This window comes from Podarcis pityusensis (assembly GCF_964106645.2).
Source record: "Podarcis pityusensis genome assembly, chromosome: 12".
Classification (NCBI taxonomy): domain Eukaryota; kingdom Metazoa; phylum Chordata; class Lepidosauria; order Squamata; family Lacertidae; genus Podarcis; species Podarcis pityusensis.
Genome location: NC_138037.1, coordinates 24,973,131 through 24,985,742, shown reverse-complemented (window position 1 = coordinate 24,985,742; position 12,612 = coordinate 24,973,131). Strand labels below are relative to the sequence as shown.

General features: G+C 42.9%; 1 protein-coding gene across 1 annotated transcript in view; it reads right to left on the bottom strand.

Moving 5' to 3' along the window:
* CUBN (cubilin) overlaps positions 1-12,612 on the bottom strand; it is a gene marked incomplete at its 5' end in the record, with an annotated part of 134,664 nt that overhangs the window by 24,644 nt on the left and 97,408 nt on the right. The window contains 10 exons of the mRNA XM_080976099.1: positions 797-946; positions 2,229-2,388; positions 3,751-3,938; positions 4,938-5,163; positions 5,915-6,036; positions 6,463-6,612; positions 7,780-7,986; positions 9,503-9,674; positions 11,179-11,360; positions 11,678-11,818. Of these exons, the coding sequence (XP_080832225.1) occupies positions 797-946; positions 2,229-2,388; positions 3,751-3,938; positions 4,938-5,163; positions 5,915-6,036; positions 6,463-6,612; positions 7,780-7,986; positions 9,503-9,674; positions 11,179-11,360; positions 11,678-11,818 (1,698 nt within the window). The remainder of the gene's footprint in view (positions 1-796; positions 947-2,228; positions 2,389-3,750; positions 3,939-4,937; positions 5,164-5,914; positions 6,037-6,462; positions 6,613-7,779; positions 7,987-9,502; positions 9,675-11,178; positions 11,361-11,677; positions 11,819-12,612) is intronic.

Sequence of the window (12,612 nt, the reverse complement as noted above, 5' to 3'; positions counted from 1 at the left end):
GATCATGCTATAACTGATAGGTGACATTCTTGCCTGCTGCAGGACTGCAGTTTTGTTTCTTGTTTTGTAGTAAACAAGAAGCTAGCCAAAAAGTAATAATCTGGAGTGGCACAAGCCAGCACAATGGTACAGTTGTTTCTGATTTCCAAAATACAAGCACATGCCAAGATGAGTGAATCATCTCTTAGGAATCATCTCCCACTCCTTGTGTGCTCGATTTCAACTAAATATTTGTGATACAGTGTGTTCTGTATCCTTCTGGTTAGAGTGAGCCGAGAACACTTTTGAGCTATAATACATCCTTGCAAACACAGATAACGAACGAAACCGTTTGTTTAGAGACAGCTGGTCTTGGAGGCCTCATAAAAGATAAATAGGAACACTAATCTTCTAAGTGACTCCTTTACTGTTCCTGTAATGCTTTATGGAAGTAACTACTTGCTGCTGAATTTTTTCTTACTTTATGGATGCTTCTGAAATCCTCTTCATCTAGAATTGCACCCCAGTTTTCATTTTCCACACTGCCTTAAACAAGGTATATGTGAGTAGGGAAATCTGATACATCAGTGTGGCAACTCCAGATGTGCCTTCTCAATGCGAGGGCCAAGGACAGACATCTGGGCCAATGAGCTGTGCTGTGCTGTGCTGCTGGGAAAGCACTGCAGCAAGTGCCCAAGATTTCCAGGAGCTGATACCTGCTCAGAATACGCCTTTAGACACAATCATTCTTCCAGAGGGAACGTTTTCACAATTTGGTAAATACCAAGGTGAAAGGATTAACATTTCTGTCACTTACATTGCAAACCAAACGTATGGAAACGTAGGATGACAATGGACTGTGGTTCCACATCTATGATATAATTGCAATTCATGTTGTTGTCGTATTGATGGGGAAAGTTAGGAGAGGCTATTCGACCTGATGGCGCAGTGAAGTTCGCTCCACACCCTGCATGTAAACAAAGAAACATAGTCTGCTGCCATTGAAAAAGTTCAAAATCAATTATCTCCATGTGATTTCTGGGTATAAGATCAAAATGGTAAGGACATGTAAAATACTTTCCACTTTTTGCAGCCTATAAAATGTCTCAGTGCATGCTCTGGAAAGGTATTAAAGTCAAACAAAAAATTAAAATATGTCAGTTTAGTTTTATTATTTATCCTCTACCCATCCAAAGGAATGCTTAAGTTGATTTACAAGCAATTAACGATTATTGCTAGTATTTTTTGAAAAATAGAACCAAGGCATTTGTGTCATGTTTCTCATTCCAGTACATCTAAGATCCTAGTTCCCACTTCAAACCTCAGGTGGGGTCTCATGTGTCTGTATATTCCTCTACAGTCAAATAAGATAATTCCTGCATATAGACAACCAGCAAATGAGAAAGTGTGCAAAACCGGAACTGTTCTCCTTGAGACATTTAGTTGTCTGTGTGTAAATAATATTTTCTATAAAAGAGGATTTACTCTTGTGAGCCTCCACTTGCAAAGTGATGTGGCGTAGCTACAACTGAACTTATATCTCCACCCCACGCATACCCTGGGATATGGGTCCACTGTGCCATCAGTTTGCATCAGTGTATCAAGCCTATTAGATTTGGTTAGTATCCCAGTACACTGCCACAAATATGGAGCTTCTGTGGAGAAAAGGAGGTCCTTTACAGTATTCTTATCCTCTGCATTTGTGATGCCACTGTACTGACACAGTTTGAATTAACCTCCCAATAAACAGTGCCAACAATATAGGGGCCTACATCCTAATCAGTTTCCAATCCAGGTATGCAAGCACCTAAGCTACACCTCCAATATAGATGACGCTTCATATGTAGATCATCACAGCAATTCCCGGATTCAGAATTATTAACAGCATTTTAGAATGCATCTACCTTCCAGGAAGGCTAAATATTGTGCTGCTGAATATAAAACTCTCCAAGGACTTATTTTAGCATATTTGTAATTTTGCTTTCTATTCTGTGCCTGGCATTTTATAGTACAATACAGTTATTAGTAATTTTATCGCTATGGCTCTCTGTTTTGTTTTGCTTGGATTTATTTTATATATTTTATGAAGTTTCTTTTTTCTAATACAAATACTTTATTTTATATATTTTATGAAGTTTCTTTTTTCTAATACAAATACTTTATTTTATATATTTTACGAAGTTTCTTTTTTCTAATACTGACCATTGACCATAATAAAGAGGTTGATTGATATTGATTGATTTACTTACTGCTTATAAAAGATGCAGAAAAGCCACGTCCTGGGATGTCCTGTGACTGAAACACTACTGTCATCATATTTCCTGGCGCAACAATAGGTCCGGGAGCTGAATTTCCACACCCAACAGCTAATACTGCATCTTCCTGTTCATTATCACGTCCTCTCAACACCTGGGGGAAAGGGTTACTCTTTTTTGAACATCTAAATAAGGCTTCATGCGGATTTTCATTTTACACCAGCTCCAAACAGTTTGTGGCAATCCTGGTTTCACCATACAGGCCAGCAAAACAGTAGGATGTTAGAGTCATACAGAAAGACAATGGGCATATAATAAAAACACCCATTCTCAGTTGTCACAAGACCTTGATTGTAGCACCAGGTTTCAAAATGTGAATGGTGGTGGTGGTGGTGGGAAACAACTAGGAGGAAATCTTACAGACGGCACATTTTGCTTCAGCTCTTCAATGGCAGTGTTAAGTCTCAAAGCTCAGTGTACTCGCTGGTACAGTACACAAGAGCTATACTAGGCCTTTGGGAATATGAAGAGAACCTGGCTTCATATTCCCAAAGGCCTAGTACAGCTCTTGTGTGTTTGCAACAGATTCCCTTTTCAAAAGGAAAGGCATCAAATCGCTTTCTTTAATGGCACATTGAATGCTTCACCCAAAGAGCCACAGTAGGCAAATCCTTTCTGATTTCTGCACCCCCTACCAAGGATCTCTTGTGCACAAAAGCATATTTCAGTTAACATCTTCAAACTCTATCCCATTCAGTAGGCTGAAATGTGAACTCTAAATTGGCCAAGGTATATTCCCATTGCTTCTATAAATATATGCCATCTTGGCCCTCTTTGAGCAGTAACCCAGCCGCTTATGTCTTCCTACACGATGATAAATTATGCCTGCCCTTTATGAACAAGTGGGAGTTGTGTGCTTTTGCACAGTCCGGGAACAACAACACACAACATCTGCCAAATTCTTTAGAAAACCATTAGGCTCTAAGGAATGCCAAACATCCCCTTCTCTTCAAGTGTCTTCCAGAGAAGCAGATCTTTAACAGCCAAGGAAGTATACATTATTATTTTGTTATTCCTGAACATTTTCAGGTATTTGATGAAAGCAACGTTAAAGAAACAGGTTTTCTGATACAGAGTGTATATCAATTTATGTAAAAGCAGGCACAGATTGGGGTGTTTTTCTGTCATTATTTTTCGTATAAAATGCGAACAACTTGGCCTTGTTTTCCCAAAAAGACCCTTGCTTAGGGACCAATTCTAAGCACCCTGGGAGGGCTGCCAAGGCACCACTGGATGTTGTGGACCTGCCTGTCCACCTCCGGACTGGGACATCTGTGGGAAGACAGGAAAATTCACCACAGAAGCCTCCTCAGCATGGAAGTGGGATGCTTTACAGAGTCAGTACTTCTACTTACCTGCAGCTCAATCCTTAGACCTGCTTCACCAGCCTAAAACTGCTTGGCTAGTGAACTATACTTACTATAGTCCATAATATTGACAAAACATATTTACTTACCTTCACATAACTGCTCTGACACTGCCCGTAGCTATCTGGAATCTGGAAATTCTCATTGAAGGTTATCTCCAAATGTTTGCTTTCATGGGTAATTATTGTCCATGAGCACCTAATGTTACTAGGAAAGTCCTGGGGCCAGTGGGGAGAATGGATTGTGCCATTTTCAGAATGAAGGATGCCCCCACATCCTGCAAAAATGACAGAGGGTTATAGAATGAGTCAAAAATGCATGCATGCATCTGGATGGAAGATCACATTGCGCAATCTTTTCCTGGTGAAAAGGTATGGATTCATGGTCAGATGGCAGTGGCTTCTTCTGCTGACTGTTGGAGGTAGGACCATCACTCAGTGGCAGAGCACATGCTTTTCATACAGTAAGTCTGAGCGTCGATCCCTGGCATTTCCAGGTGGAACTTTCTGAAACCTCGGAGAGCTGCTGCCATTTAATGCGGAATACAAAATTAGATGAACCAATGGTCCAAGGCAGCTCTCTACTTTCCCAACCATTTGTAACCAAAAACAATCATGTATGACTTATGAAGCACACTCTGAAAAGTGTATTATTAATAAGTCCCTATATCAGAGTACAGTGGTACCTTGGGTTAAGTACTTAATTCGTTCCAGAGGTCCATTCTTAACCTGAAACTGTTCTTAACCTGAAGCACCACTTTAGCTAATGGGGCCTCCTGCTGCCGCCGTGCTGCCGGAGCACGATTTCTGTTCTCATCCTGAAGCAAAGTTCTTAACCCGAGGTACTATTTCTGGGTTAGTGGAGTCTGTAACCTGAAGTGTATGTAACCCGAGGTATCACTGTATCTTTCTTGACTGTGTGCAGCGGTCTACTAACAGGCAATTCACAAAGAGTTTGCATGTATCAATTGCTTTCACTCAGCTCTCCCTCTCTCTGTGCCAAGATCTCAACAATAGCTTAAGGAGCATTTACCACACTGATGCAGATCATGAAAATGGGCCCTAAGACAATCAGGTGGAAGATGGACCTATTTTTTGCATGGTATACATGCATTTTATCTCTATCAAACTTCATTAAAATTGTTCTTCATTCCAGCAATGGAGACATTTCCCTGTCCACTGCCATATCCAGAGATGGAGTGGGGTGGGGAGTCCTACTTCACAACACTCAATGCTATGCATTAGAAGGAAGGAATTTATAATGGTTTCCTGCTTACCTAAAGAGTCTGCAGTCCATGTTGCATAGAAACCATCTCCCTGCACTGAGTGGTCGGAATTGAAGTTTATTAATAACTGATTGGAGCCTGACTGAATGGTGCCTGGTGATGAAGTTCCACAGTATCGTCCAATGACAGGAGAACTCGGAGATCCACCATTCAGAATGGTGACCGAGTCCCATCTACAGGTCCTGTGATTTTCAATTTCAAAGTCCACAAAAGTAAGCTGTGGGAGAGCAATAAGAGATGACCGTGAACATAGAATAGTATTTGCAAAAATGCATCAGAAACAGAGCTATCTCAGTCTGCTAAAAGCTCTAATACAAATAGCTTAATATGATAAAATAATCTATTTGTCCTCATTTTTACTCCAGCATAACAGACATCATAATGTGCTCAGTTCACTTACTTGTCTTACTTTCTTTTTTATTTAGGAGGAAGTGCTAAATAGAACCAAGCCAAACACAACCCACCAACCTTTTATTGTAGCTTCCAAGGTGTTTAACAGCCTCCTGTTTTCCTAATCCCAGGCAAACGAAAAAAATAAAATAGAAATTTACTGAGCTGCAGGTATTTGCTGGTGAGATGAATGCAGCTTAGTGTATGGGAACCCAGGATTTTGGTGAACGCATCTGGAAACACATTGTTGTGCACACCAAAATGTACCCATTTGGTGATGCTCAGCACTGCCCCTCCCCCCCCCAAAACAGGTAAAACACCTACACTCCCCTCAAACAAATAAAACAGACAAAAAAAGCACACAAACATTGCAAAAAATGAACAACAGTTCATTTTAAAAATATACAACAAATATTAGAAAGGTCAGAGGGTCTTGGAAGGAGTCAAGTGGGTGGTCTGAGGCATGATGACACCCATACTCTCAATTAGAGTACTTCATGTAAAAGTCACCTTGTTCTTATGGATAAAAAATGCATCCATTTATTTTATTATAAGCTGATGAGAAAAGCATTACTCACATTGATGGTATGTCCCTCTGGTGCTACCAAGAGCCAGGAGCAATGGCTAGAACTATTGTAAGGTGCCGGGTAGTTAGGGCTTGAGATAATTCCACTTTCACCTTCCATCACACCACCACAGGCTGAAATAAAATTTGAGATATTTGAAGAAGCTCTGTTCATTGGCTCATAGAAAATGCAGACATGCCAGTTCCTAGGTGGTTTCATTGGGTGGGGGGAACACACTTCACCTGCATTGCTTGCATTCACATATAACAAGAAGCCATTGTTTGTTTTAACCATATCTTTTAACAAGCCACAAGCCATTTCACAGATGAGCAAACATGGTATGTGCCTTTCCCCTAAACCTTGATTTGTTTTCCAGCTGCTCTTGCCTTGTGCATTTGTACAGCGACAAACATTTGGGATGGGATGTCCAAACAAACCATGGTTAAGCAAGACTATTGGGTTCACGTCATGGTTTATTAATAGAAAACAGGTGTTTGCTTTGCACCTTCAGTACAACTTGTTAGAATCACCATACACAGTAAAAGTAACATGAAACTTACCCAGAGATCCATAGTAGATGAAGAATCCCTTGTCTGTATTTTGATCATTGCTCAAAAATTGTATCCAGGTCTGAGGAGCTGCTATTAGCAGTGGATGCTGAGGTGGGCTGTGGCCACATAGTCGGTATAAGAGCTCTCCATCAGAATCCCCTAAATAGAAACATGGTGCTATGAAATGTCTAAAACCAGCTAAACTTGACTCCCTTCAAAACAAGCAAAGACACAAAGTTATTGCAGTACCTTGGCTTCTTGAACCCATGTCCCTATTATTAATTGACAACCATGGTTTAATCACAGTTTAAAAGTGTATGCACAACTGCACCATTTGGTCCCCTCTGGCTAGGGAAAACTGATATTTTGTTATAGTCCGATGAATAAAATGAAATACAAAATAAGAGAGGGTAAAAGGAGGCATTCCAAGGGCAGCTTGGGATCAACTGGACCCATAGCTGTCAACGTTTCCCTTTTTTAAAGGGAAATTCCCTTATTTCGAATAAGATTCCTCGCAAGAAAAGGGAAAAGTTGACAGCTAAGACTGGACCTAATGCACTTCCATCCCTACAACACTTACCTTGAGGGGGGAGGGAATAGGAACAAAGCAGAATAAAGGAATAACAACAGGGAACACTCAAAATCCCACCACAGTCACCTTTCACCCTGCTGACAGGAGCCCAGTAGAACTTCGGATTTGACTGTTCATTCACCACAACTATTCTCCTGCTGCCCGTCATGAAATTCTACTCAATATTGATCCAGAGTAGATTTCAATGTATCGTTAGCAGAGTAACAACTTAAGCACATTGCAGGATTCCCAAAAAATAGACAAGGAGAGTTTTACTGCTACTGAAGGCAAATGAGCATAATGGTCACAAATCCAATATACTCAGCACTGTCCATAAGAAATCCAGTTGCAGCAGACTTGACTTAAACTTACAATAACATAATAAGTCTAAACCTTAATACTAGGCATACTATGTACAGAACACCACACCAGAAGGAAGAGAGATGGAAACAGAAAGTGACACCCAGGCTCCTTCTGACCCTACTTGTACAGTCAGCATGACCTTGACAGAAGAGGTCAGAAAACCAGTTTAAGCCAGCTGTGCTCAGCTTCTCTGAAGGTATAACACAAACATCATGAACCTTCTGCTTGTTTCACACAGAGAAGCTTTCAGAACCCTCTTGAATTAATTAGAATAGGAAAGATCTCTACACATCAGATCAATACTTTCTGCACTAAGAAATGCAAACTGACACCTGCTCCCCACTAGAATTGCTTTCTTATTTATTTACTGGTTACAGGCAGCTGTAACTTACCTCTCCGGATTTCTAAGTAGTCGTTCTGGCAATTGATGTGCTGCTCCAAGTGGAAATCTCCAAAGAGAAGATAAAGAGTTGTGATGGATGGTTGTGGATTTTGGATGACCCACTCACAGTTCAGGTTGTTTGCATAATTGCTGGTTCCATCATAACCGGGAGAAGTGAGATTCCCACCACCTGAACTGAGCAGATGGCTGCCACACACTGTAAAAAAACAACAACACCATTTGGAACAGTAAGGCAACATTTCATTATTTACCTATTTATTACATTCACAGCCCACCTTTCTTCCAAGGAGGTCAAGGTAGTGTACATGGTTCTGTCCTTCCCAACTTTTTCTCACAACAATCATATAAGATGAGTTAAGAGAAGAGACAATGACTAGCCGAAGATAATCTTCCACATTCCACTGTTGATATTGGTACTAAAGGTAAAGCGACCCCTGACCATTAGGTCCAGTCGTGACCCACTCTGGGGTTGTGGCGCACATCTTGCTTTATTGGCTGAGGGAGCCGGTGTACAGCTTCCGGGTCATGTGGCCAGCATGACTAAGCCGCTTCTGGCGAACCAGAGCAGTGCACGGAAACGCCGTTTACCTTCCCATCGGAGCGGTTCCTATTTATCTACTTGCACTTTGACGTGCTTTCGAACTGCTAGGTTGGCAGGAGCTGGGACCGAGCAACGGGAGCTCACCCCGTCAGGGGATTCGAACTGCCGACCTTCTGATTGGCAAGTACTAGGCTCTGTGGTTTAACCCACAGCGCCACCTGCGTCCCAATATTCGTACTAGTCTACCACTGATTACCAGGCCGATATTCTTGGTACTGCTATTATTCCATAACTCTCAAAGCAGGCAACACATTTGGAAAAAAATAACATGGTAAAATCTCTTCTTCTAAAATGCTCTGAAGAGTTGATCATTCCACTGCCCAAACATACCAGAGAGGCACGGCAAGTTCTGACATTATTTTGCCCTACTCTGCCCTTTAAAGACTGGATAAATGAAGCAGAGGCGAAACAGCTTGCTGTTGAAGCCGTCAGATTAAAGTCTATGTCACAGAAGTAGCGGCTTGGCAGAAGTAGTGGCAGGTAGCCAATGTGGTGCCCTTCTGATGTTGCTGGATCCAACCCCCATCAGCACCAACCTGTAAGGTCAGAGGTCAACACTGATGGGAATTGTAGTCTGGCAACATGTCGCAGAAGTTGCATTGGCTACCACAGTATTAGAGATAGGGCTGATCCAAGACATTTCACTGCTTGAGGCTGAAAAGCAAATGAATCTTCACTGCAAAGTGCATAATATCCAAGGCTAGTTGTGTTATTTCAGTATCTGAGGCAGAAAATCCCATCACTACCTGTCCTTGAGAATAAAAATGTAGTAATAATAAGTTAAATAACTAGAATTTGCCATTTTTCATGACATTCAAAATCAAGGATCCAAGGTGGCCACTTCACTTTTTCTAACAATAGGGCAGGCCCTGATTAGACAACTCATTGGGCAGGTCAAAAATTATCAGAATCTTTCCTCTACTCCTCACCTCCAGTTCTCCTACTTGCATGTTAGAGATGCAAGCAAAGAACTGTAATACTGGAACTTCATATAAGTCAGTTTAAAGAGAAATACCATGTTATAAGAAAGCTGCTAAACAGACTTTATATTAATTCTTTTTGTCAGTGTTAAGTTGCAAATACAAAACAACCCCCCCACATGTTCTATTACCTGCTTCTTCATTAGAAGCATATGTAATTCTGAAGCTTGCCTCAAAACCATCGTGACTTTTTACCATGACGACGGTTATCTTGTTTCCAGAGGATTTCACCTGAGTCCCTGGAGCCACCAAACCACACAGCGTGGAGAGTCGAGGTGCGTTTTCACCAAAGCCATTGTGAACCTACTTGCCAAATAGAGAATAACATTAACAAGCATACCTGTAAGAGGTATAGGCTGGTTGCTCGAGAGCAATCAGGCAATATGCTTCAATAGTCTGTTTTAAAGCTTTCTTATTGGTGATAAAAACCTTTGGAATGCAGAGAGCCACTCTCCCATGGCTGGCTCATTCACTGGCAGAATCTGAGAGTGGGCGGTCCTTAAACTTTCCCCAGCAGAGTAGTTTCTTGACGCCCAGTCTGTGCCTCCCCTCTCTGCGCGGAAGCCTACTGCGCAAGGAAGGCGTAGGTAACGGAGGACCTCTCTCCTCCCCGCTTTGCTCAGGCAAGGTGTCCTGGCACCGCCTCGCCTCCTCTGGGCCCTGCATCTCTTCTCCACTAAAGGCGTGGCTACTCTCCTCCGCTGAGGAGGTGCTACTTCCCACTATCTCTGGGGGCTCTCTGTAATCCATCCGGTCTCTCCCCTCTCGCCCCTGAGCCGATGGCAGTTCCCTGACAATACCTTTAGAAAAGGCTTTCTTCTAAGTGTAGCATGACCATTAACATGCCTCAAACCCCGATTGACATTCTTGAACAAATGTGCTTTGAAACATGAAGGGGGGAGTCAGAAGCTGCCTTACACCGAGTCAGCCTATTGGTCCATCCGGCTCAGTATTGTCTTGACAAGGAGTGGCAGAGGCTTTTAGAAGACAGGGGTCTTTCCCAGGTCCACCTGGAGATGCTCAGGTCTGACCTGGGGACTTTGTATATGCAAGACATGTGCATTGCCACAGAGTCCCTTTCCAAGCTCTTCAGTCAAGATTGCCAAATTATTGCAGTCAAGACATCCCAGGGAGGAGGAGGTTGCACTCAGGACCAGATATTCCACCTCTTCTTCTGCTGCTGCTGCAGCCTGCCTAGCTGCCTTCCTTGTGCCCAAACCTTTGTATGACGTGGGACTTCAACACTGCACCAGTGGGCAAGCATGCCAGTCATAGCAAAACGGATCATAGCAACCTGTGGCAAAGCAAGGAATTCCTGCCGTGGAGGTATTAGGGATATCAGGGAGTGGATTAGGTTTGGTAAGCCCAACTTCCCTGTGTTTTAAATGCATCTGTATTATTTGCACTGGAAATTGGTCTATTTGGAGAAAGGGGGGCATTGCCACATCAACCTCAGCCTGTCCTCAGTCAGCCCCCACCTTCCTGCTTTCCTATTTACAGCCAATCAGGGGGCAGCACTGCCAGCTAGTCGGCCTCTCTCTGTGCTGTGCTTTACAGAACTCAGCAGGGAGGAGGAAGATGGGGACAAAAACAGTTGCCTTTGCCTGTCATTGGCTCTAGCGCCACCTAATGTTGATCTTCCTGCCCTCTGCTCTATCAGTCCCAATGAGAACCAGCCACCACTAGTCATTCCTAAAAAGCTAGGTGTGTTTTAATTTCCATTGTCCTGTTTTTGTAGTCAATTTAACTTTGCTATGCCATTTCCATATTCCACAGTAGTACAAATAACCCTTTCCCCCACACTTACAGCCACATAATTCGAGCTACAGTTCTGGTAGAGTCCAAAAGTCATGTCGTGAATGGTAAGGGTGACCCGGCGTCCCAATGGCACCATGATTCTCCATTCACATTTTAATTTGTGCAGGGCAGAATTTGGATAGTTGGGGGATGTAAATGTCCCAACAGTGCCACGGAGATCACCTCCACACTCTGGAACGACACAAATAATAGGCAGTCTGAACTGATGTTTTCTGGGAGAGCAAAATAAAATGTATAGTGATTCTGAGGAAAGGTCAAACAAAAGGAAACACTCAGGTGTCTGCAATGGTTGCCTTGTTTACCATATTTCGTCTTGATTCATAATTAAGGCAGAAACTAAAATCAGAATATCTTACACTGTACCTTCGACTTGAAAAAAGATCTGCCAATAGCAGCTGGAATAGAAGAAGACAAACCCAATGGCATGCAATAAGCAATAGTCAAAAGGCAACATATGAAATGGAAACCACACTGTTTTTGCAGCTCACCTTCAACACTAGCAGAAAAATGTAGTCTGAAGCCTGGAGCATTGATGGATCCATCAGAGGCAAACTTGATGTAAGCCAAGTTGCTGGAGGTGTCCAATGCACTGGGTATACTAGCACCACAGTATTTACCTAATAAATCCCCTAGATAGTTAGAGAGAGGAACAGAGAAAGAGAGAGAGAAGTTAATAAAGAGGGTGAGCATCTGATCTGAGGGTCTCAGGCTTGATCGCTTGCATTTCCAGGCATGGCTGGGAGAGACCCCTGCCTGAAGTGTTGGAGAAACACTGTCAGTCAGTGTAGACTGTACAGAGCTGGATAGACCAGTGGTCTGACTCACTGTAAGACAGCTTCCTGTGTTCCAGTCACTGTATTTATTTATATTTACTTGCATTCTGCTTGTATTTTGTGTATATTAGGCAAAACTGCATACTAAAATATGTCCATTAGGAGAAATTTGCACTAAAATGCTTTCCTTCACCACCATCATCTGAGACCCATCTTCATGTGCCTCCTTCCATGAGAGGTCCAGAGGCCTCTAACATTCCTCAGAAAATACAGACACTCTAGCCTCTGCAGTGCGGGATGCAGGTGGCGCTGTGGGTTAAACCACAGAGCCTAGGGCTTGCCAATCAGAAGGTCGGTGGTTCGAATCCCCACGACGGGGTGAACTCCCATTGCTCGGTCCCTGCTCCTGCCAACCTAGCAGTTCAAAAGCACCTCAAAGTGCAAGTAGATAAATAGGTACCGCTCCGGCGGGAAGGTAAACGGTGTTTCCATGCGCTGCTCTGGTTCACCAGAAGCGGCTTAGTCATGCTGGCCACATGACCCAGAAGCTGTACGCCGGCTCCCTCGGCCAGTAAAGTGAGATGAGCACCGCAACCCCAGAGTCAGTCACGACTGGACCTAATGGTCAGGGGTCCCTTTACCTTTACCTT